This window comes from Triticum urartu, chromosome 2 (genome assembly GCF_003073215.2).
Source record: "Triticum urartu cultivar G1812 chromosome 2, Tu2.1, whole genome shotgun sequence".
Lineage (NCBI taxonomy): Eukaryota > Viridiplantae > Streptophyta > Magnoliopsida > Poales > Poaceae > Triticum > Triticum urartu.
The window spans coordinates 12,378,264-12,404,074 of NC_053023.1; the positions used below are offsets into that span (position 1 = coordinate 12,378,264).

The 25,811-nt window shown below is 44.3% G+C and overlaps 3 protein-coding genes across 3 annotated transcripts; 2 read left to right on the forward strand and 1 right to left on the reverse strand.

Annotated features, from left to right (window-relative positions):
* Positions 1-7,999: 7,999 nt before the first annotated feature.
* On the forward strand, positions 8,000-11,262 carry LOC125535099 (probable amidase At4g34880). Its single transcript, XM_048698149.1, has 5 exons — positions 8,000-8,647; positions 8,729-8,943; positions 9,430-9,669; positions 10,396-10,594; positions 10,731-11,262. The coding sequence occupies exons 1-5, from the start codon at positions 8,129-8,131 to the stop codon at positions 11,085-11,087; spliced, it is 1,530 nt and encodes a 509-aa protein (XP_048554106.1). The 5' UTR covers positions 8,000-8,128; the 3' UTR covers positions 11,088-11,262.
* A 1,892-nt stretch (positions 11,263-13,154) lies between these two features.
* LOC125535101 lies at positions 13,155-18,507 on the reverse strand. Its single transcript, XM_048698151.1, has 2 exons — positions 18,182-18,507; positions 13,155-13,600 (listed from the first exon to the last, which is right to left on the reverse strand). Exons 1-2 carry the CDS (start codon positions 18,456-18,458, stop codon positions 13,218-13,220), a joined length of 660 nt encoding a protein of 219 aa, XP_048554108.1. The 5' UTR covers positions 18,459-18,507; the 3' UTR covers positions 13,155-13,217.
* LOC125535100 (probable amidase At4g34880) lies at positions 14,018-16,259 on the forward strand. The gene is made up of 4 exons (XM_048698150.1): positions 14,018-14,803; positions 15,025-15,261; positions 15,350-15,539; positions 15,722-16,259. The coding sequence occupies exons 1-4, from the start codon at positions 14,082-14,084 to the stop codon at positions 16,076-16,078; spliced, it is 1,506 nt and encodes a 501-aa protein (XP_048554107.1). The 5' UTR covers positions 14,018-14,081; the 3' UTR covers positions 16,079-16,259.
* Positions 18,508-25,811: the final 7,304 nt, after the last annotated feature.

Sequence of the window (25,811 nt, forward strand, 5' to 3'; positions counted from 1 at the left end):
AAGTTCCATTGTAAAGAATCTGTTGAAGAGATTTGGATAGAAGAGATAAAAGACGTTGTTGAAGAACCATTAATATAAGAAATCTGTTTTGTTGAATTTATTTAGAGGGCAAATCGCCGAGGCGCCGAGCAGGTGCCCAATTTTATTTTTCTGCATTTGCATAGATGTCCAGTTTGATATGTTTTCAGTACACATATTGTTTCATCAATTAATAATGCAAACTAGTGTCCGCTTCATTTTTCTACTGTACATTTTCAAGGAACTGGGGGATTTCAGACTAAACGGTTTATATATGTATATCAAGTTTCTCTTTCAGGGAACCACTCCTTGCAATCACCGAGTATATCAACCATTAGTGACAGCACCAACATTCCAGAAATCTACAGTTTTTGTATATCAAGGTTCTCTTTCAGTGATCCCCTCCTTGTTCTAGTGCTGAGATACATAAACTTAAAAGATGGAAAAAATATCTATACATATTTATCTCTATTTACACAACAAGCTTTTAGAGTTGGATACCATCTTCCACACATAATAATACAATGTACTGCACCACCGTATAAACCAGTTCCTCAGTTGGTTTCCACTATTGTAACGCCAAAGGAGTTGTGCACGACTCATGCTAGATCAAATTAGATGGTGTAAAAATCACTGCTGAATCTCAGAACTCTCTTTACTGTCAGCATGTAGGAGCAGCTACCCAGCACATGAGCTGTTGATAATATCACTGTGCAGATCGCCAATCATCTTTAAGAAGTTTTTTTTTTTGCATGTTTCCAGTGAACATAATCATTGTGGCACCCATTGCATCATGACTGAATCCACAGGTTTAAAACAATGCCCTGCAAATGGTACAAAAAAGTGTGTTAACATCGTCATATACCATCGTAAGACCATTACAATTGATAGGTCGAAGTAGATCATGCTTCCTCCTTCTTTATTTGCCACCATGAGATGAGAGTAGTCCTTTTTAATACGTAAAGGTAAAGGAGGAAGTCCCACAATTTTGTTTTCTTAGTCCAATTATCTCTGTTTGATTTCTTGTTTGAAACTGGTGGTCGTCCATATTACTGAAGCTTCACCATCCAGTGAAGAATGGATGCCAACTCTCATCTCATTTAGCAAACGAGGAACTGTACCGACTTTATTTTAATTTCCCCTTTTAGGTACTATTCATATACTTCCTTTGAAATTTTAAATTAGGATCTATTTTCCAATTTCAAAATCCATACTGTATGCGGCTAAACATTAGTCAAATGGAGAACAGGTTTGTAGCTTAAGGTTTTGTTCAACACTATAAAAACCCAGCATTACCTTCTGTTTTTGTTCAACTATATCCTCAAAAGGCATAGCTCCTAAAATAAGTGCGTAGAGCATGAATAGCGATCAAAAAAATGATCCGCCTGCTGAACCATCACCCGAAGATGCGGGTGGCGCGGTAAGGCACAAAATCAACCATGTATTACTGAAACAAGATTCCTATTTGTCCAATATCTACTTTATATTTGAGCTTGCAGATTTAATTTTACTTTTTCGCAACAAATATAATTATTTTCCTTGGGTTCTTATATACTGTGAAGTGTTGGTTTTGCTCATCTTCAACCTATCCTACAGAGCTATCTATTCAAATATGATTGATTTCTTTTTCCTTGGGATTTTTTTACCACTGCCATAGACAAGTGTTTATTTAGTTCCTTGTAATATATGTGGTTGATGGATTATGGAGAGTACCTTTCAAACTAATGTTCCACTTTTCAGCTTACAGTTTTCCTTGCCTACATTTTGCCATGGATCTCCGACAAAGAAACTTGACAGAAGAGCCATGAGGAGTTACAATGATGTGCGTACATGTAACAGTTCTCCAAGCTCTGGAACTATTTCAGAAATCGTTGCAGAAACTATAGGGACATCGAGATGGGATTTTGCAACCTCTAATTTGAAACACAAATGTCTGCAGTTTGGCCAAAAAAAGACCCTGCCCATCTCAAGATTGACGGGAGGGTGTTCTACTACAGAAATGAAGTTGATTGTTTTTAGATGCTACTTTGTCAAGCATCATATTGAATTTATTCTTTTTATGATATATGAGTGATGACTCACATCGTCTTTGTTCATTGTAAACTGACAGACTTATGTCATGAAATCCAAGTGCTTTTCGAGTAGTTTTGACTTGGTGTAATGCACCATTCCAGTAATTCTTACGTTTTGGCAATAACGCTCAGGAATCTTTCTGTGTGTCACCTGGAGCTAATTAGGTGAAAACACGTCGTGATGATCTAGTAGGTAACTGTTGTGTAATAAATTTGAGGAAAATGCAGAGCAGAAATATGAAACAAAGAAATCAACATGATTTTTCTCAGATACACTCAACATGAACACTTTTTGACAAGCCTATCACAATCTTCTGAAAACAACACACATTTTTTTTTAGAAATAGAGTGATATATTAGTCAACTATCAACGTTACAATCAGAAGACAACAGCTCTCAGTTCCAACGGAACGGCTGCCAAAAGAAAAAAGTCTCCCGATCTTCTGGCCAAGCTAGCAAGGCTATCAGCCAGCCTATTACATTTTCTGCTCAGCCAATCAATCTGCGCGGATCTACTTCCAGTGGTACTTATATAAGGATATTTGACAAGCACGATTTTATTGATGGAACAATTCGTAAGGTACATGCATTGCACTCCAATCAAGTATTGACTATACATCATGACAGACAGCCCGTGATCCTATTACAAATTTCACTTGCATCCAGATCTTTTGTCAAGACATAATAACCAAAGGCCAGCTGAATGACATGTGCCATCGATGGCATAGAAATTCGGAGTATTTCTATCTTTTTCTCGCATTGGCAGCTTCGGTCAGGCTTCTGAATTTGTGGCGAGCATCGATAGGTCAAGCGGCTGGACGTGATTGTGCTTGTGCTCATTCTCGTTGGTGACAAAAGCATCCTAGGCTTCATCGCGGCACAGTTTGATGCTCTGCATCTGTAGAACCCCCTGCACTATATTAGTTCATACTACATTACTTGATTTAGTTACCACCTACAATGCTGCATATCTCAGCATAAGCTAAACAAAATATATGAAAGCCCAATAGCACATAGCTGATGGGTCAAACATCGCTCTGTCCTGGCGCTGAGCCTGACGGCGGGGCGACCTTCCCGGCTCACGGTCGGAGGGGATTTTGTGACCTGCTCCGCTCGCCTCCAAAAAGGGGAACCGCCATGGCTGCGTGCAGAAAAGGTCGGGGATAGTGGATTTCCGCGTAGTAGTGTAGATATTTTTAAGTAGATACGACGAGGTAAGTACAAAAAAAAAAGTGGATACGACGAGGTAAATTAACCTAAGCCTTACGAGGCTTTTCTTCCTGCGGAGCCTGGTCCCCTGTCTCAGGCCGTAACATCATGTGTGACGTAAATTTACTCCATGAACTTCTTCTCTGGACGTGGCGCTTGGTTCGACTGGGGTGAGGAATATGAATTCCTCATCCAGGATGGCGTAATATATATAAAGCACGGATTGAGTCTCCGGGTTCACCGTCGCAACATTTTTGCAAAAAATCCCTATTGTCTTAGACAATTAACCCACAATCAATCTTTCCCTATAAGCCGTCGAAGTGTTGTAACTCACCACACGTCTATATCGGGCTCGGGAATCAGTCACCAAATAAGATAAGTTTAGTATGTGTATCACCGTCAGATAAAAAAACAACAGGAACCAGCCTCCGCAGGCGCACGCCACGCTAAAAAAAGTCTGCTACATAAATCGGGAGAAAACCAGCCGGGGCTAACCTGTCTCCTCTCCTCTCTTAGATTCGAGTTCCCCCTGTCCCAGGCGCTCCTTCCCTGCGTGACATCGAGCAGTCGCCGCCGACGCCGTGTTGCTTCGCTGCGCGAGCGCGAACAGCCGCCGCCGACGCCGTCATGGTTGCCGTCTTGCGCGACCACGAGCAGTCGCCGCCGATGCCGTGTTGCTTCCTTGCCTGACCACGAGCAGCCGCCGTCGCCGATGCCGTCGTGGTTGCCGTCCTGCGCACCCCAATAGCCAACACTCCCTGCGGAATTCACGATCATAGAGTCGCATGCCATGCATCTGTCTCCCATGCGTCCTCGACTCCATGAAGTGCGCCGTCACGGACCCCCTGACTGTGCAACACGATCTGAGTTCACAAATTGTCCCATTGGTTGCCATGGATGGAGTCTCCATCAATCCTCATATCGATCTGGTCAATATCAGGCTCGTAAGATTCTCGATGGTTGATGCCATGACGTAGGTGTTGGGCTCGGCTCCAAGCAGAGTGTGCATGCCCATGCCTAGGTTGTGTCCGCCTACGCACGAGCTCTGACAGACAGGAACATCGGCGCACTAGCTTACAGAGGCGGTGTGCACAGTCCAGGGACGGCGGTGACACGCGAGCTCAGCCTCAGCGATTTACGTGCCGTCGACGACGGCCGGGTCGCTTTAGACCACGACTGCCAGCTGCATCTAGAGACCATGGCGGGGTCAACGGGTTGGCTCACCTAAACGCAGGTGGTAATATGGTATCCATCGATGTTCTAATTCATCTACTTTGTTTCTTAAGTAACACGTTTTTTGTTCTATGAGTATTCACCTTCGTGGATGACATTATGCAACCTTTCAGTAATTAATCCATTGATGATGCCTCCTTTAATCTCTAGACACGGTTGTGGCTGTGGCGGCAACCTTAATTAGGATCGTTAGGTGTAATGCAGTTGCAATGCAGTATCTACCCATGCATGGACAATCGAATCCGGTTGCAGTTGCTACTGTCAAAGGTGAATATTTGGGAGAACTATGTTCTGATCAACTAATCATCTTTTGTGGGGCCGTTAGTTCTGACCTCATGTTAGCAGCAGTTGATATTCTTAATCGTGTGTGCATGCATGGCCCCAGCTCGGGCTCATCTACTATATATCATAGTTCAACTTTGATTCTATATATGATGAGTTTGTCATATAATTCGAAATCATGTAAGTCTTATATTTGCTAGCTAGGCGTTGGTTTCATATGAGGCTATTTATGTCCTTTTGCTTTTACTATGACAACTGTATAGTGACTTTCTACATAAAGGGAAAATAATTTGAGTATATGAGGCTATTTGAATGCATAATGGCTCCCCTGTTTGTTGCATTGCATGGTCTTTTCGCGTCGCATGATGACATGCGACGTGGTTCCAGCTGCTACTGTATATTTTTTAGATGGGTTGTTACTGTATCATGATACGTGGTAGTAGTGCATCATATAATGGCTTTCTAAGAGTTGTCATGTTTCGGAGGGCAGTCGACTTATGATTGGCGGTGATGGATCTAAATGCATGTGTTTTTCACTCCCGGTGCAACGCACGGGCATTTTTGCTAGTATATATATATAGGGAGATAAAGCACGGATTGACTCCGTGGGTTCACCGTCACAATACGCTTCTTCCCGTGAATTTACGCTTTCAGTTTTTTTCCACCTATATTATTTTCTACATCCAAGGTGGTACTATTCATAAGGTGGTACTATTCATGTGATTTTTTGGTCAAGAACATGCTCAACTGGTTGGGCCTCGACCTGAAGTTTCGTACGTCCTTCGGGCCGCATCCTTCCTCTAATGGGCCTGCTCTTGCCACATTGACAAAAAGTTCCGTACGTCGTTGCACGCGTCAAAAATATATTCAAAACTGCTATGAACAGGACTCAAACCACGGTGACAAGGAAAGCACACGCCCGCAGAAACCAACTCAACTAACCAATGATGTTGTTCAAGTATAAATGAAGGACCCTTCTTATTGAATTTAGAGTGTTTCTTTGTCCGTGACTTCTGATTTTTTTAAGGGGAGTCCGTGGCTTCTGATTCAAATCGATTTTAATAGTGCGTCGCCAGGATGGGCCGTTTGGGCAAGTTTCACCGATTCTTGTGGCAGGTGGGTTTGGAAAACAAATTCAGAAACAACCTCTAGCCTTTCCCTTCATAAAAAAATCGGACATACCTCTGGTTCCTACCTCACCTCTTTCAATAAAAAAGCGCACCGGGATTTTGCTAGGGTTCATCGAATCGGGAGCGATTGCGCGTCTAGGAGATTGGAAGGGGATTGCTGTGACAGATCAGAGATGCCAGCGTGTAGGACGGCCGGTGGTTTATGGCCGAGTCATTGAGGATCACCCAAGCGAAGAGGCGGCCGCCTGCACGAGTTCCCGGAGCGGCGATGGCCAGGGAAGAGCTTGTGTATCCGACGCTGCCGAAGCATGCATGCAGCACTGCGACACGCGGTGGTGGCTAGCTAATACGTGGTGCTCGTAACTAGCAGGGCCAAGCTGCGTGGGCTGCTCGAGCACATGGTTGCCATGCCCAGGAGCGGTGCGGTGACTCTTGCGTGTAGGCGCGAAGCTCGCGGCAGAGGCCAGCAGGTGACGCATATCAGTACACCAGCGGTAGACGGCAACACAGTGGCGGCAGCATCAGGCTGCGAGGCCAAAACCAGCAGTGGGGCGAACCAGCATGGTGGTTTACGCAGCCAAAGCGCAGCAGCAGTCAGCACGGTCGATACGTGCATGCGGCGGCTTAGCTAGAGCGGCTGGCGCAGGTGCAACCTGTTTGGAACGGCTACATGGCTATGGTGCGACAAGTCACCTGACGAAGCAGGATTAGCCCGAGATGATGGAGTACGTACTGGGCCGCGGCGGATAGCAGGAAGATGAACGAAACCTGGATGTCAGCTCAATGATCATATCCAACCTCGGATCCGACTTACTCCTCCCTTCCGTTTTCCATGTACCTCAATGTACCTCACGGGAGCAGGGCAGCATGCCTGTTTTAATCTTGTTCAGCAGCCAAGCATACGTACTACTACCTGTGTTTGCGTCGGAGACGTGAATTAAGTGATTCCCATGGCTGCCGCTGAAGCTCCGGAACATGGAGATCAGGCGCGCGGAAGGTGGCCATCGTACAGACTAGTCTGATCCTCATACAACTCTCAAATAAGCAAGACAGGTATACCATGCTAAGCATTACATCACTTACCAGATTGGCAGCTCTCTCCTATGTCATGTTTAATAATAGTACTTTACTAAACTTGTTATTGTAGAGAGTTTTCAGTTCATAAGTAGTCATATCATTATGCTTGCAGGTTTTGCTAAAGCATATTTAGATGTGCTGTAAGTATTGCACATCTAAATCATATGTCATTGATTTCACCTGGAGATTCATGCGTGTATTTTGTTTTTTACTTTCCTTTTTCTTTTCATATTTGATTGAGTCATTTTTTAATGCTATTTGATTGAGTCATTTAGATGTGCAATAAGTAGGGCATCAATTATAATGTTGACACACGCACACGCACACGTCTACTGAATACCGGGTCTATACTAAAGACGTGGGTCAAAGTTGCGGAGCCTTAAGATTGACGATGTCAACGTGAGCAACTTGCTACCTACAGAGAAAAAAAAATTCAATATTAACAAGACAGCGAAGCGTCAAGTCTACAGTTTGATCTCTGTTAAGCTAGGGTACCACTGCCTCCTAACCATCTAATCACTAGTGTAATTGATATCTTTGCAATATTAATATATTCTCTTTGTCGATCTAACCACTGGTTAATGCTCATTATATTCTTACAACAACACCGGAATGCTCCGTTACATCACATATCCTTTTCGAGCGAACCACCAAATAACCCTTGATGCCAAAGTTTCTCTTCAAGCAACCGCCCATCGATCCACAGCTACCGCCATTGATTTTAGCAATGCAAAGCTTTGTAGATCTGCCGTTTGAAGCATATTTGTTTATTCATGTCCCCATTATAACGCATGGGCACTTTTGCTAGTAATGTGTAAACACCTATTTTTATTGGACCACCATCCCGGTTGTACGATCGCCCGTGACATTCTTCGAAGGAAACTTGTGTTGACCAGCTGCCTTTGTATTTTCCACCAACGGCCTGTGTGCTTGCTTGCCTAATTGTATAGTATATGATTTGCCAATTGGAGTCCATCGCACGGTACAAAGTGAGGGAAAGGAGAAATCGAAGGACGTGCAGAAAATTAGTTGAGTGAGCAGCTAGCTTCAGCTGAGCTGAGCACACTTCAGCCGGCACATTGACTTCACATTTCTTTGTCCTCCAGGATGCCTCGGCCGCTCGTCGCGGTCGTCATCGCCGCCCTTGTGCTCGTGCTCGCGCTCGCCGGTGCTCATGGCTTCCGGATCGAGGAGGCGACCGTAGACAGCATCCAGCTCGGCTTCAACAACGGCAGCCTCACCTCGGTGGACCTCGTCCGGTTCTACCTAGACCTGATCAGCAGCCTCAACCCGCTGCTGCACGCCGCCATCGAGGTCAACCCGGACGCGCTCCGGCAGGCTGCGCGCGCCGACGCCGAGCGCTGCTCCGGCCGCCGCCGTCGGGCCAGCGGCGTGCTGCACGGCGTGCCCGTCCTGCTCAAGGACAACATCGCCACGCGCGACGCGCTCAACACCACGGCCGGGTCGTTCGCGCTGCTCGGGTCCGTGGTGCGGCGGGACGCCGGCGTGGTGCGCCGGCTGCGGCGCGCGGGCGCCGTGGTGCTCGGGAAGGCTAACATGGACGAGTGGGCCAACTTCCGCAGCTTCTCCGGCGGCGGCTGGAGCGCCCGCGGGGGCAAGGGCAGGGTAACTTCTCAAGTCCTTGTAGTTTCAGTTAATTGATCCTTTGTTATGATGACTGAATGATCTTCTCTCGCTTCCGTGTAGAACCCCTATGTGCTGTCGGCGACGCCGTGTGGGTCGAGCACGGGGTCGGCGATCGCGGCGGCGGCGAGCATGGCGGCCGTGACGCTGGGAACGGAGACAGACGGCTCGATACTCTGCCCGGCGTCGTTGAACTCGGTGGTGGGGATCAAGCCGACGGTGGGGTTGACCAGCCGGGCTGGGGTTATCCCCATCACACCACGCCAAGATACTGTCGGGTAAGTGATTACGATATCTCAACAATACTAATTGAGTTGAAATATTCACGTGGCCTGTATTGAAACCTCGTGATTTCTTATTTTATCTCTGTGCGGACCTTGTGATTTCTCATTGCCCATAAAGCCCATAATATATATAGTTGCTTTTTTTTGTATAATCATTGTCATGTCTCTTTATTTTGATTATCCCGCATTTACATTTTATTCTTACCGATCATATTAAAGCAACATAATATTAATGTATATGTTGGTATGTATTCACAGGTAAAATCTAAAATTTTAACACTAACATTTTCTTTTTGATGAAGTTCATATTGTTTTTTATTGACATACTGCCGTTATATGATTTGTTTCTTCTGATTTTTATTGTTGTAGATATAACATTATTTTGCTTCATTTTTACAACACATGCCGTTGTTTGCATTGATTTGTCAAGGAAATTTATGTCATGTTAAACAAATGGAATTGACATTTTATCAACAACAGGCCGATTTGCCGCACTGTGGCTGATGCGGTCCACGTGCTGGACGCCATTGCTGGCTATGACGCCCTTGACTCTACTGCCACGATGGCAGCTTCCAAGTACATCCCTCGTGGTGGATACATGCAGTTCTTGAAAAAAGATGGCCTTAGAGGGAAGAGGCTCGGCGTTCCTAATGGCTTCTTCAACTTTCCAAATGGGACTATGCAACAGATAGTCTATGAGCAACATCTCAACACAATGAGGTACTTCCTCTGTCTGGGTTTACAAGGCTCGTTTGAATTGTCTTAAGTCACACCTTTTTAAGTTTGTTTGATTTTATCGAGAAAAATATCAATATTCACAATATGAAATCCATATAACTAGATCTATTATGAAGTATACTTTCACAAAATCGCAGGTGGTAATTTTAGTTATCTATACAAATTCAGTCAAACTTATACAGTTGTAATTTATGGCTTGGTAAATGAGCCTTCTGACTCAATATGGATGGGATACTCCCTCTGTATACAAATATAAGACGTGTTAGATCACTACTTTTGTTTACAGAAGGAGTACTAACTAGCTAATTTCATTAATTTTATTTTCATCATACAAGCGAAATAGGTTGGCTTCTTAATCGTGAGAGGCACAATGCCCCAACTTATATGGCTAAGTTCGTGTGTGCGCGCGCGTGTGTGTGTGTGTGTGGGGGGGGGGGGGGGGGGGGGGGGGGGGGGGTGGGGGGGGGGGGGGGGGGGTGAAAACATTTTCCATCTATGGTGTCATATCCATAGTTTTAAATAGCCGACTATAGCCCCGCTATAGCTGTTTGAGGGTGTTGCCACTAAATGATTTCATGTATAATTTACCGCTATAGCTCCGCTATAGCCCAGCTATAGTTGTTTTTAAGTGTCGCCGCTAAATGCCATAGCCCGCTATTTAAAACATTGGTCATATCCCATCAACCTGTATATTTTTTTGGTTTGAAGGAAACAAGGAGCAATCGTGATTGAGAACCTTGACATACAAAATTTAAGTGTCCTACTGGATTTTGTGAACAATGGCCAACTGATTGCATTACCAGCAGAGTTCAAGTTAAGCCTCAACTCCTATCTGTCAAGCTTATTATATTCCCCAGTTCGGTCGCTTGCAGAGATCATAGCTTTCAACAATGCACATCCTGTTGAGGTCAGCTTGATTTAGAGTTAATTATTATTTTTCATGTATTTGTTTCTCATTGTGATACATATTTTCTTTGTAGTTACATTTTTTAGCCTTTTGGAAAACAAGTCAATTTAAATTGTGAGAATTGCATGCATTGTAGGAAAAGATGAAGGAAATTGGTCAACCTGTATTTCTGGTGGCTGAGAACACGACCGGCATCGGTGCCTCAGAGCGAGAGGCCATTAGTCAGTTAAACAAGTTGTCCGCCAACGGATTGAAGAAGTTGATGAGGGAGCATGAGCTAGACGCCATCGTGACACCTAACAATGCAGCATCTTCGGTGCTCGCCATTGACGGTATGCCGGCCATCACCGTGCCGGCCGGGTATGGCAAGCAGGGGGTGCCGTTTGGTCTCTGCTTTGGCGGGTTAAGATGGTACGAGCCAAGGCTGATCGAGATGGCATATGCCTTCGAGCAGGTCACCATGGTCAGGAAGCCGCCTACGTTCTTGCAATAGAACTGGCAATGCGGAAAGGTGGTGTTGGAACTTATTTATTTTTGTGTCGCGACATTTATGCACGCCTATGATGTAATCATTTTTCTCAAACTAGTAGTTCATACACATTAAGGTTGGGTGCATGGGCGTGACTTCCTCTCGCCTCTTTTTTTTAGCAACACTTCCTCTCGCTTCATGTGAGGCAAAGCGCAGCCTCGCGTCAACAGCTGCAAAAATGGGCCGGACCAGCGGGATAGAGAGGCCTTCAATGCCTTTTCTGTGTTTTTTTTCATTTTGCTTTGTTTTTTATTTTTCCTATATTTCTAAATGTTCTAAATATATCTACTATATAAATAACTTTACATAAAGAATTGATAAATTTTGATCACCCACTTAAAAAATGATAAACATGCATAGAAAAATGTTCTTGATGTATACAAGAAATGTACTGTGTGTATGGCAAAAAGTATACATCAAAACATATATATGAAAAACTGCTAATCATGTATTTTTTTTGAACATCAGTACAGACACAAGCGCTCATATGCACACGCATACACTCATCCCTATGAACACATACACGCACACCCTACCCCTATGAGCACCTCCGAAAGACTGAGCCGGCATATCATCTTGAAATTTACAAAGTTACCGTAGGAACCTCGTCGTCGACGGGAATGTCTCCTTCCAATGAATGCGCATCGCCGGAAAAGTTTAAACATGTATATAAAACATGTTTCTGATGTATAAAAAATGTACAACATGTATGAAAAATATGGACATGAATTTCCAAAAATGTAGAAATAAAAATAGGATATGTCTTAAAAAAGGAAAAATGATAAAATAGACAAAGAAATGTAAATAAATCAGAGAAATGTAGAAATAAAAATAGGATATGTCTTAAAAAAGGATTTAAAAGTAAAAAATGAAAAAAAACAAAGAAAACCAATAAAGAAACTAAGAAGACCCCCCCAGAGAAAAACAGAGAAAACCCGAAAAAAAGAATCGAACTAGCGAAGTAAACATAACGAGAGACAATTTGCCAGCGAAGGAGCACACGGAAAAGGGCCGACCCAGTACTGTAATATGCAGAAGAAGGTGTCAAACGAGACGGTAGGTACTCCGGAATCAGTAGTTAAGGGGTACCCCTTGCAAAGGTCACTCCCATCTTCTCTAGCGCTTACAAATGGCGCACTGCAACATGGGAGTTTTCCCATTATTTGTAGATTCATTTTTAAAACCTTTTCTCTCTTAAACCATGTGTTCAAATTATGAATGGTTTTAACCGTTGGATTTTTCACTTCGAGATCTTCGAAATTATATCCCATGTTAATAGGTTTTAATGAACTTTCTTTTTCATGAAAAACCGGAGCCAGAGGCACGCTTTTCTTCTCCATTTTTTCCCTTTCAAGAAGCACGGATCCGCGTATTCGTGAGATGCAAATCTATGCTTCTTGTGGAAGCACAAAAATATGCACAAAAATACTCACGATTTTTTCATTTCCAAAGAATCATAGATGTGCTTCGCAGAAGCAAATCTGTGCCTTCAAGGAAGCAAATTTGTGCCTCCGCGAGAAAATAAAACATCATTTTTTTGTGTTTTTTTCCTTCGCAAAAAGCATAGTGCGGAAGAAAATCGGTGCCTCCATGAGAAGTACATTTATGTTTCTCAGGTTAGGCAAAAAAAATGATTCATGAATTTTTTTTCCGCTTTTGGAGAAGCACAACTTCTCGTGGAACTAAATCTGTGCGTCCACGAGAAGCAAAGTTGTGTTTTTTGTGGAGACAAAAAGAAATCGCGAAAAAGAATCATGACTTTTTTTCCCCTTTCTGAGAAGCATAGTTTTGCTTCTCAAGAAAATAAATCTATACCTTCACAAGAAGCAAATATATGCTTCTTGCGGAAGTATAAATTATTTTTCGTGAGAAAAAAATATGTTTACGATTTTTTTTCTCTTCAACCTATGAGAAACCAGACATAAACCAAAAAGCCGAAAAAAGTAGAAAAAGGCTACCTTTTATTTAGGTATAAGGGGTACCTTTTGGTTAGGTACTCTCGCTATAAGCAAGATATGTCTTTAGGGGTAATCCAAGATTTATTAACGATCGAAAGCCACGGTTTGCTGGATAATCTTGGATCATGAGAATGGCCTAGCCACACATGGCGTTATGGGCCAAGGAATGAGCAATTTTCGCTAGACTATGTGCCTCAACGTTCGACTCATGACTCTCATAGGTAAAACTACATATAAAATGAGAAGGTCTCTGCCGAATTTCCTTGATCACCGTGCCATATCTTCCTTGGTTACCTGTGTTTGTATCACCATCCGCTTGCTTGGAGTCCGATGCATTCACCATCCGCTGAATGTTCAGGTCTTCTGCCAAGGAGAATGCTTCCCTGCACACGATAGCCTCAAGTGCTGCTGGATCTAGGACGCCTTGTACAACTAATGCAGATCTCTCAAGGAAGGCGCCGTGGTCATCCCTCCTGCACATGGCCGCTGCAGCACCTCCTCTGGCCGGTCGCAACAGCCCTGCATCAACATGTATTTTGGCCACATCAGCCGGTGGTGCCTTCTGGCGGTTGTTTTTTATAAGCGAGATATGTGCACCGCCTTCATCAAAAGCCCAAGAAGAGGAAGAGCACGCCAAAAGCCCAAACCAAGTGATACTACCAGCCTGAATTTTCATAGGATTCCAGCGCTATGGAGAATCTTTTCAAACGATGAAGCAGCATATGAGAAGTGCTAAAAAGACAAAAAGAAGTGAGTGGATCCAACAGACTCGTGGAGCACGCGCAGCTGGCGGCCCCAATTTTCATAGGATTCCCGCCGGCCGCCGCTCATGGAGCATCTTTTCATACGATGATAGTACATCATATGGAAAGTGCCAAACAGACAAAAACTGAGTGGATCCGACATAGTACTCGTGGAGCATGTGCAGCTGGTCATACTTTACTAACTTAAAACAACCAGCACACCGACACTGTCTAGTCCAGGGCTCAGCTAAGCAAGCATGGCTTGGCTGCGGCTGCAGGCTGTCGCCGCCGTCCTAGCTCTGCTCGCCACCGCCGGCGTCGCGCACAGCTTCGAGTTCCATGAGGCCACCGTGGACGCCATCCAGCTCGGCTTCCGCAACGGCAGCCTCACCTCGGCCGCGCTCGTCCGGTTCTACCTGGACCAGATCCGCCGCCTGAACCCGCTGCTGCACGCCGTCATCGAGGTCAACCCAGATGCACTCCGGCAGGCCGCACGTGCCGATGCCCAGCGCCGTCGCGGCGTGGCCACCGGCGCGTTGCACGGTGTCCCCGTCCTGCTCAAGGACAACATCGCCACCCGCGACGCTCTCAACACCACGGCCGGCTCGCTGGCGCTCCTCGGCTGCATGGTCAAGCGCGACGCCGGCGTGGCGGCTAGGCTGCGGCGCGCTGGCGCCGTGGTGCTCGGTAAGGCCAGCCTCTCCGAGTGGGCCAACTTCCGCAATGTCAAGAACGGGTGGAGCGCGCGCGGCGGCCAGACGCGCAACCCGTACGTGTTGTCGTCCGACCCATGCGGGTCGAGCTCCGGGTCGGGCGTGGCCGCGGCAGCGAACATGGCGGCCGTGACGCTCGGCACCGAGACCGACGGCTCCATACTATGCCCGTCGTCGTTCAACTCTGTGGTCGGCATCAAGCCCACCGTCGGGCTCACCAGCCGCGCCGGCGTCGTCCCCATCACCCCTAGACAAGACAGCGTTGGGTATACTTCTCATATTTCTTAGTTTTGTCCCCATCACCGAGCTTTGAAATTTAGGCAGCATGTAAAAATCTTTGACTTTACTCACTTAGTATAAAATTTCAATTAAGTTTACTTAACTTCAATTTTGTTTAGATCTAATTTGAATCTGACCGGGCATTTCTAGATTTTGAAAAAATAGTTGGAAATTTGAAAAGTTCAGCATGCTGTTTGCAATGTTGCAGACCGATGTGTCGGACAGTGTCGGATGCAGTCCATGTGCTGGATGCCATCGTCGGCTACGACAAGCTCGATGCCGCGGCCACTCGAGCAGCATCCAAGTACATACCTCACGGCGGATATCTGCAGTTCCTGAAGAAGGATGGGCTGAGAGGGAAGAGGATCGGTGTCCCCAATGTATTATTTCAAGGACTTGGAGAGAAGCAGATGAGGGTCTACGAACAGCACCTTGGCAGAATGAGGTTATTATCATACTTCAAATCTCCCTGACTAGCAGTGTGTAAATTATACGTACATGAAACATTGGATCGGTTATTAATTTTGTTGTAGGAAACACGGAGCCGTGGTGATCGAGAACCTTGACATCGGCATCGACAGTCAAGATATTGTTTCCTATGAGTGGACTGCCATGCTGACGGAGTTCAAGTTGAGCATAAACGAGTACTTGGCGGACTTGTCCTACTCTCCAGTCCATTCTCTTGCAGACATCATAGCCTTCAACAAAGCGCATCCTATAGAGGCAAGCATACTGGAAAAAAAAACTCATTCTAGCTTTCATCTCTTCGGCCTTGTTATAGATTCAAACAGTGTACAATCATGTTGCAGAGAACATCAGGCAATAAAACTCTAACAAGGAGATGGTAGCTAATGACATTTATTATGTATATACTTTCTTAGATATTTTATTTACATTTTGTACAGGAGAGGCTAAAAGATTTCGGGCAACAAAACCTTATCTTAGCCCAAAATACAAACGGCATTGGTCATGTTGAGAGAGCTCGGATCCGGCTGCTGAAGGAGCTCTCCGCGAATGGGCTGGAGAAGCTGATGAAGGAGCACCAACTTGACGCGATCGTTGCACCCGAGCACTATGCTTCCAACCATCTCGCCATTGGCGGCCACCCCGGCATCATTGTGCCGGCTGGGTACAACGAGAAGGGTGTCCCTTTTGGCATATGCTTTGGCGGGCTGCAGGGATACGAGCCGAGGCTGATCGAGATGGCATATGCTTTCGAGCAGGCTACTAAAGTGAGAAGGCCACCCATGTTCAAGCTTTAGCTAGGACGCGTGACTTTCTTGAGTAGCGATAATGTGGTGCAGCATGGCCCTAAAAGCTTCCACTTGCCTGTTCTCTTTTAGTGTAAAAGAATAAATCTGATAAGTTACTTCTTGGGCCAACAAGGACTATATGCAAATGCTACTCCGAATAAATCGACAATGTGGTTCTAAAGGTGGAGAATTTCTTTCTTATTAGATGTTCTTCTGTATATGTTGATGACATATATGTTAATTATTTATATGAAGCTAAACTTCCAAATACTATAAACCACTGTTTAAGAATTCATCCGATTAATCAGTTAATTGATAAGTTAATCGCTACTCGTAGGATGGACGAATTGAATAGCCTATTAAATCGTGAGAACCCCCCCCCCCCCCCCCCCCCCCCCCCCCCCCCCCCCCCCAAGTCCTCAGTAGCTAGGGTTCGGCCCTCCTCCTGACCCGTCGAGCTCCTCCCATCCCCTCCCGACTTAGTTCGCTGGCCAGGTCTTCATTGGTGCCAGCCACCATGCTATACCGTTGTAATAGCTCCGCTGCTCCAAGTTAAAGCGGCTCCGGTCTTCTGCCTGGTCTCCATCCCATCTCGTCAACTGCTCCCCCTCCTCTCCCATGGGATGCTCCCCATCGCCTGACATGTTGGCCGGTTAAGGGCAGGGCGCTCACCGCTTCGGAGCCATTGCTGGCCACCATCTTGGACCGGGTGGCGTCAAAGTAGCGTACCTGCCTTGACAACGGGATGTTGCCGCCCGCGTTCTTCGTGCATGCATGAATATAGCTAACTCACCACACGTACGTACTAAGTATGATATAGTATATTTGTACCATCCATGCTTTTGGTATTGTGTGTATTCGGTAAGATGCACTAAGTAGACATACGGTGGAGTCTAGGATCAGAGGCGGAGGACGAAAAAAAAATTAAGATGTGGCAAACTGTCAACTAGACAAAATTGATGCCCCCTCAAAAAAAAATTTGATGCAAAAACATAATAGCCAATTCAAACTGCACTGCACATAATCTTTTAATGATGTCTAGAGAAGACGCATGCAGTGGTGGGGATAGGTCGTGGGGTCGCGATGGAGTTCGGGATGGATGGACAGGCGGCAGCGGCGGCGTTTTCGGGCACAAATCGCCGGCGGCGGAGGCGGGCAGTCATCAGCGTAGCAGACTCAAATCGGCGGGTCGGCCACGGCTACGACGCTGCTGCCGGCGGTGGGGTCGGGGATGGGCCGACAGGCGACGGCAACGCATTTCAGGGCAAAAATCACCGGTGGGCGGGCTGGCGGAAATGCAATGAAGACGGTTGGGCGGTTGACGCATTGCCGTTCCTTTTACATCTCCTAGAGGTGTAGAAGCAAATTTGCACCGTGAGGTGTTGTAGTTTGCATCTTCGGAAGACGGAAATGTATTATTATTTATTATTATTATTATTATTATTATTATTATTATTATTATTATTTGCATCTACACTATCTGTTGGGGAGGTATTTTTGGCCTTAGAGATGCAAAAGATAGTTATTTTGCATACGTCTACGTAGTGAGATGGGTATGTGCAGTGGAAGCGAGCTGGTTCGCGTACGTCTACGTAGTGAGATGGGCATGTGCTGGGCAACACATCATCAAGCTGCCAGTTTGTGTGCTTTCGATCTAACTTATGTGCTTCATCTAGCTTTGTTTTGGATGAATCAATCTAGCGTGGTCTAAAACTAACGAGCAGTATATGTTTGCATTTCCATGAAGAAAAGTATATGCTTATATATATATATATATATATATATATATATATATATATATATATATATATAAAGTTGGTGCCAAATCAAGGTGTGGCGGCTGCCACACCTTGCCCACTGGGCTCCTCCGCCAGTGTCTAGGATGCCGGCTCCTGAGGACGCATAGTTCACACCGGCGGTGAGAGCGGTGAGCACAAGACGGCAGGGACTCGACTCCAGCGACAGATACGGCGGAGGGCTACTCTTGAAAGTTGAAACCCACGCTCATCGCTGTGGCGTGTCGTATATATATATACAGCCAAATCACATGGACTAGCTCAGAATATCTCGTTGTGAAGTGGTATAGTATATTAGTATGGACGATGTACATACCAACGAAATCGGCGGTGTTGTAGCCGTTGCTGAACCTCCCGGTCGGTTTGCCGGAGCCCGGCATGTCGATGCCGTGGTAGGGCATGTTAGCACGGGGAACGTTCTTCCCCGGTAAATAGTTGTTGTTGCCGACGTCCAGCGTGGAGTTGCCGAACACGTAGACCGCCGGCACCTGCCACACGATGGCCTTGATCGGCGTGATGCTGCCGGCGATGACGGCGCCGAGCACAAGGCTAACAACAAGAGCCTTGGTGGCCAGCTCATACGCCATGATCATTCTACGATCTCCGACCTGAGCGGTAAACGGTGGTTGTAAATGCAGGACGCGAATGTAGGTGATGCGGGCGTGCCGGATTATAGGGGGTTGCACTAGATAAGAACGGAGAGCTGGGACCCTGGCACTGCTAACCCACCATCCAGTTTATGGCAGACCAGCAGTATGCACTACTAGTATTCCCTCCATAAACTAATATAAGAGTGTTTAGATTATTAAAAGTAGTAATCTAAACGCTCTTATATTAGTTTATAGAGGGACTAGTAGCTAAGACTATGATGGCATAGATACACGCGATGCATGCTGAGTTGCTTACACAGAGAAGTGTGAGTGGATATCCAGCTGCCCATCACCCGAGCACCCATACCGCTTTGACAGCACCCACCAATGCGCGACCCCACAGGGAAATCATGAGCTGTCCCTATGTTTCTGAAAAGATAAAAACTAATTTCATAATGCATCTAATAATACTGATTTGATATTGTGAATGTTGATATTTTTTCTATAAACATGATCAAACTTAATGATGTTTGACTTCACACAAACCTTATATGCCTAGTAAAAGAAAGCGAGAGAGTACGTTGGTTTTTGTGGGCATATATACATGGTAGGGCTAGCTACTGTAAGACCGTGAAAAGTTAAAGAGAAATGAAGAGAAAATAAAGGCACAATACATGTTCTTGGCTAACGTTTCCGTGTGTGTGCACGATACATGTTTGCCAAAAATTTCTCAATTTTGTTTCAGAGATGATGATGCAACAAAACTCGAAAAAAGGAAGCATCAACACGGCAGTTAATGGAACTTACTCTTTATGTAAGCTCTTAGATTTTTTTTTACATGTTGGTGCAGGAGAAGCTGAAATATTTCGGGCAGCCCGACCTTATCGCCCTCGATATAATTAAATTGTTAGAAAAAACGTTTGAAATGTCATGCTCTCCCAGTGAACGGTCACCATAATATAAACGTTAAATTAGTTGGTAAGTTTACAAGCGTCTTTGGCTTTCATACTGATTAGTACCACTAATCTGAGTCAACCTGTATCATATAGGATTAGTAGTCTAAATTGAATAGTACTCCCAATGTTCCTTTATATAAGGTGTATTTATTTTTGGATAAAATTACACAATGTAAGGTGTATTTCTTCTAATTCCTCTTAATTATGTTTCTGGCCCTGTAGAAAAAAAAGCATCTCTCTGTCGATTGCATGTACCTCTCCTTGTAGAGAAAAAAAAGAAAAATATCTCTTCCTCGCTAATTAATGAATTAGACAAGGGTAATTTTGTCCTAAATTATCTATAGTTATGTGTCTCGGTCACCGTACCAAAAATAATACACCTTACATAAAGAAATGGAGGGAGTAATAGCTTACTACTTTGGTCTTGCCGTCTCCGATTACTATTGGTTGTAGCTACTCCCTCTGTTACTTTTTACTCCACATAATATAAGATTTGTCTTAAGTCCAATCTCGTAAATTTTGACCAATTATTTATTAAAAAAATACCAACATCTACAATACTAAAGTTATATAATACAAAAATTAATTTCATAATGGTTTTAATAATATTGATTTGGTTTTGTGAATGTTGATATTTTTTCTGTAAACATGTTCAAAGTTTATAAAGTTTGATTTCAGACAAATCTTAGGCTGCGTTTGGCACCACAGTATTTTTGAAGTTTTAGAAAAATACCATGGTATTTTTAGAAACCACGGTTTAAAATACTTTGATGCGTTTGGCGCCAAGAAATACTCCAGTTTGCAAAACCGTAGTATCTTCAAAACCATGGTTTTTTCACGGTATTAGAAAAAGAGGTCCAAACCCCTTTTTTAAAAACCGAGAAACGATTGCTCTCGTCGGTCTCTCAACTCCATCTTTCCGGCCGTCAACCAGTGTGATTATACTTCATTTCTCTGGAGCTATGAATAAACAATTCAAGCTCAGCACAGGGGAAGGAAGGTACGCGCCCTTGTACGCCTACTCTGTCGTTGATCTTGTCAATTTCTCTACACAGCGCTGCATGCATACATCAGCCATGAGCACAAGCTGGTCAGATCGTGTAGCTGAGTTCGGTTCAACTCGATATCTTCAGCGTTATCCATGCAACCTAACAACATGTGACAATTGAAGAAAACTGAGAAACAACGATTTGGCAAATGCCTCAGTGGTTTTGCCAAAGCCACGAGAAACTGCGGTTTTTAGATACTGAAGTATTCAACGTCCACGCGCTAGAATACCGAGGTTTTGTAATACTACTGTTTTAGAAGAAAAAAACGGAGTGTGTACGTTGTTTTTTGCGTGTATGTATACACGGTAGAGCTAGCTATTGTAAGACTGGAAAAATCAAAGAGAAATAAAGAGAAAAATAAAAAGCACGCTACATGTCCTTGGCTAAAGTAAGTGTGTGTGCGTGTGTGCGCGCGCGCGCGCCTGCGCGTGTGCGTGTGCTCGTCTAGTTTGATGTAATCACTCCCGAACATAAATTTCAATAGGTTTGTCAAATTTTGCTCAATTTTTTTGCACTGATCATTAGGCAATAAAACTAAAGAAGGTAGCATCAACACACCGGTTAATGGAACTTACTCTTTATTTAAGCTCTTTTTTTAGAAAAGGAGGATGACCCCCGGCCTCTGCATCTAGGAGATGCATATAGATTATTTTTTTACATGTTGGTGCAGAAGAAGGTGAAATATTTCGGGCAGCCCGACCTTATCGCTGCCCAAAGAACAAACGTCATTGGCCTTGTGGAGACTAGAGAGAGCCGCGATCTGTCGCCTGATGGAGCTGAACGCGAATGGAATAAAGAAGCTTATGATGGACCACCAATTGGACGCGATTGTTGTGCCTGACATTGATATTTCTATCCTTCTCGCCATCGGTGTGGCCACCCTGGCGTTGTTGTGCTGGCGGAGTACGACAAGAAGGGGTTGCCCTTTAGCATATGCTTTGGCGGGCTGCAGGTGTATGAGCCGAGGCTGATCGAGACGGCATATGCTTTCGAGCAGGCAACCGGAGTTAGGAGGCCACCCATGTTGAAGCCCTAGATAAATTTAACTATTTCAGAATAAACTGCGGCTCAAAAAAGGCTTCACTTACACTTTTCTCTCATCATGTAAAAGAATAAACTTCATAGTATTACTTCTTGGGCCAGGAAGTAACTCAGAATGAAATAGCAACGTGGTACTAAATGAAGAATAAACTTCACAGTAGTACTTCTTGGCGCAGAACGTAACTCAGAAGGAACTAGCAACGTGGTACTAAATGAAGGTGGAGACACTGCATTCAGTAAGATTTTCTTCAGTACACCCAATATAGAAAAAATTACAAATTTTGATACACTATCCATGGTGGAGACTATTAACATACCCTTTCATTAAACCGGGCAGTTTAGTCTATTTTACATGAACAAAATTAGAAAGATATACCGGTCAATTTCATTTCTTATAAAACTGACAAGGCAACTAGACCCAAAAACAGTTCAAAGGGAACTCTATCTCCAAGGTTTTCAGCCGCAGCAAACTCTGATGAACGGCCTCCGATTCTACCTGCTTATTATGGTTTCAGCAAAGAAACAATGCAAAAGCATGCCGAACTGCCAACATCAATCCATGGTGAGTGCATCCTACAGAAGACTTCTAAACTACAGCGACACATATAGCTGGTCTGGAGATCATCATCATGCTAAACTTTCCATACCAACAAGTGCGTATAGATTACCAAAACCGGGCATTACCTAACAGGCAGTGATCTTGAAGCGAAAGGAAATTTGTAGATAATCTTTTAAGCCTTATGCATTTCCACTTTGCACACATCAACATTCAGTTCACGACCAGCTTCAGTCAAACACTACAAGAATCCAAGAAACATGATTAAATCTTAGCTTCAAAAATTCCAAATGAACATACTCATGAAATAAAGTAAATCCCACAACGATCGTTTCAGCAAGATTAGTTGCAGGATAGCCTAGACATTTCATAGAGTAATATTTCCCCACAGCCTTGTTGAACTTCCATCAAACAACTTGTAGGCACAGAAACTAAGCTGAGTTATTTATGAGAGAGAGAGGGAGAGAGAGAGAGAGAGAGAGAGAGAGAGAGAGAGAGAGAGAGAGCTGGTCTTGACTCACCGGCCCGCGAAACTCGTCCGGTCGCCATGCGCGACGAAGATGAGCCTATGGCAGAATGTGCAGGAGATCGGACAGCCTCCATCGTGGACTTCCTACACGTGCACGACACGAAGGGGTGGTGAAGATGGAAGCTAATGTAGCTTGAGGATGATTCGGCGGCCGGCGATGAGCTTGAGGGAGCCGTCCTCGTGCAGTGTTCCTCGTATTCAAGTGGTAGATCATGGTACTGTAACTATTAGGGTAAAACGAGACTGAAAGTGAATGGACGATTAGTCCAAATTTCTATTGGTTCTCAAGTATATATACATCTATAATAGATGGGCAGAAGATCTATTTTTTTGGAGGCATTCCTCTAGGACATGTGCCTATTGGCAATAGAGAGAGAGAGAGAAGTGGCATGACTCTTCAGAGAAGATACATGACTGCTCGGGGTTCGACACTCCCTTTTGCTAATGACAGTTTGTTACTTAGCATGTGCTAATTAATCCACTAATTAATTCCTAACACTCCCCCTTGTACAACAACGCTCCTTGAATGTTTCATCGTTGAAAGCTTCTTGCATATAGATCTTCCATCTTGAGAAATCTTCCGTATAATCTTGAGAGTCTCCCCAAAAAACCCCGTGGGGAAAATATGAGGAGAATAGAATAGATATCTTCCTAAAACTCCTAGTCTTGCATTGTTGACTACATTTTTTAATTTGTGTTTGCTCAAAAATGGTGTAGAGACAATTTCTTTTGGGTTTCTATTTTGCCTTTATAGTATTGTCTGTAAAAAATCATCGGTGCTGCTAAATCTCAGTCGACTGAGACTTCGCCAAGTCTCAGTCGATGTTATATTCCTTTGATCTTGCATGGAGATTTGGGTAAAGTTTTTTTTCATCTTTTTCTTTTCCTTTTATACACTATGTGTCACTTGAGTGAGACTTCGCAAAGTCTTAATCGACTGAGACCTAGCCACATCCAAAAATCATTAATCATTGGCCAAAACAAAGGCACCAATTGATGTCCTGATTGTCACATAAGCATTCCACGGGACCATCACGTCACTTCCTCGGCCCTCTACAGAATTTACAGGTTGCATCTTATACCACGATGGAGTTTCCTATACATTCATGCTACATATTATAGTTATGGGCAAATTGTGACCGGATCTAGGATCCTGCATGGCATTGTGTCAAATCAGACAATCATTATTTTGTTCACCGATCAGTAGCGGTGAATGGACGCCCAGGAATGCCGTCATCGATCATCACTGGGTTCCCTTTCCCTCATCCGGATGTTTGACATCGATCCCCGCCATACCAGAACCTACCATGCAGTGACACGATAGTAGAAGTAGTGCAGAGAAAAAACTCAAAAACACGCTATCCGAATCGCGCCCGGCGCAAAGCTTTTATTCCACGACGTAATTAGAATAAAAGAGGTACTCCGACATCGACAGCCTCAACCAGAACCACGTGGATTCTAGAAAAGCAGAGCCCATTGGTCCCCTGAGGCACGGCAACTTGACTTACTAGTATGGGTCGTTCCCAAGGATCCATCACCGATACCCTGTTCGGAACAAGTGTCGCCCCCAGCGGAGAATTCAGACAGTCCCATACCTGAATTGTGACCGGTACAATATGTTTGCGGTCGTGACACCAATATAGACAACATGTGAATATGGAAATAAGGAGGTCAGTGATATGATGAAGCTTATGTAGTAATCCTCACATCTCCGTGTAAGCCCAAATAATCACGACGATTACTTGCTTACCGGAACATATCTCCTTTCAACAGTACCGTGGCCAACGAACAGATAGCTGTTGCCGAAGAACTCACATATCATGGTAAAGTGGCTAGCAAAATAAATACTAGCAGCAGTACATCTCCAGATCAGTGTAACAGAGTGCAAGTCGTAGGACCAAGCACAACAACGGAATATGAACAGAGGAATTGCTACTTGCCTGACAGCAGTACCCGTCTATCACGCGGTTGCGATGGAGAACACCAGCGCGAGCTCCAGTTTCTTCTTCCGTCAGACGACTCTGACTAGTGTGTCGATGGCCCTATGCTACAGCACCTGGTCGCCTTATATACTGAAAAAAATTAGTAGCTTCTTGTGAACGCATTAATCGCCGTCCAGCTGCCGCCGTAACTCCTGCTCGCTCCAAAGGATAAGCTAGTGCCCCTTTGCTTCACCTAATGGCTGGTTTGATGCACCTACTAGCTCATGCATGCATATGTTTCTAACCAGAGCAAATGACACGTACATTCTATCTCCCAAGGAAAAGACACGTAGACATGCAACAAGCCTTCTCATCACTGCATGCAAAAATATCTACTGCCCTAGACGGTAGTACAATGCAGTACAAGAGCTGGCTGGCTTATACAGCGAAGGAAATGCAGCTAACCAAGCTAGTCGGCAGGCTACTCGTACATGTATTACAGGAGAGCGGCGTTGCAGAGGCCGAGCGTCAGATAGCTCGGTATCCCCTTCGTGGGAAAGGACTTTACGATTCATTCCTGTCAGCGTTTCGGAGGTATACGGCCCAATATACATCTATACAAATAGTGCCGTCATACAGGATAAATCTGCCCCGTCTGCCAAAGTTGCAGCAGCAATAAGTGTTGCACTGGCCCAACGAACAGCCAACTTCAAAAAGTATCAATTTTCTATTCAGCTATCTTCTGTGTATATACCGTCGGAGCATTTGTCTCTTTTTATATAAACTAATCTTCAAATTAGTGTGCAATTAGCTACTATTTGTTTAGCAAACAATCAACTAACGCATGCGTTTTTTTAAAGAGCTCTCTTAAGATGGTCCCTCTTGCCCCTTAATAGGCAAGAGAAATATTTCATTTGTCCATTCATCAAGGATATATTTGACCACACAGAAAATTATAATATGGCAAAAACTTGTCACAAACGAATGTTTAAATTATTTCCAACATCTCTTTCCAATATAACAAAAGTTCACATCTGAACCCGGTACGTATGTGTTGTATCTACCATGGCTTAAAAGGAAAGGAAGAAATTATAATAGTTTATTTTCTTAATTATACCGCAACAATGTCCATACTAACCCCCCATGCCATCATTAATGAATATTACCTCGTGTTACCTGCTAAGAGGTACTCCCCGGTTTTTATTTACTCCGCATATTATCTTTGACTAAAGTCAAACTTTATAAAGTTTGACCAAGTTTGTAGAAAATCGAAATTTATATGATGTGAAAATACATTCAATTA

Bases quoted from the DNA above. Each gene is read 5' to 3' on its own strand.
- LOC125535099 (XM_048698149.1), top strand. From the start codon at position 8,129: ATGCCTCGGCCGCTCGTCGCGGTCGTCATCGCCGCCCTTGTGCTCGTG. The intron at 8,648-8,728 runs GTAACTTCTCAA...GCTTCCGTGTAG, and splicing joins CCCGCGGGGGCAAGGGCAGG to AACCCCTATGTGCTGTCGGC. The intron at 8,944-9,429 runs GTAAGTGATTAC...TATCAACAACAG, and splicing joins CCACGCCAAGATACTGTCGG to GCCGATTTGCCGCACTGTGG.
- LOC125535100 (XM_048698150.1), top strand. From the start codon at position 14,082: ATGGCTTGGCTGCGGCTGCAGGCTGTCGCCGCCGTCCTAGCTCTGCTC. The intron at 14,804-15,024 runs GTATACTTCTCA...GCAATGTTGCAG, and splicing joins CCTAGACAAGACAGCGTTGG to ACCGATGTGTCGGACAGTGT. The intron at 15,540-15,721 runs GCAAGCATACTG...CATTTTGTACAG, and splicing joins ACAAAGCGCATCCTATAGAG to GAGAGGCTAAAAGATTTCGG.
- LOC125535101 (XM_048698151.1), bottom strand. From the start codon at position 18,458: ATGATCATGGCGTATGAGCTGGCCACCAAGGCTCTTGTTGTTAGCCTT. The intron at 13,601-18,181 runs GTATGTACATCG...ATGTTGATGCAG, and splicing joins CAACACCGCCGATTTCGTTG to GGCTGTTGCGACCGGCCAGA.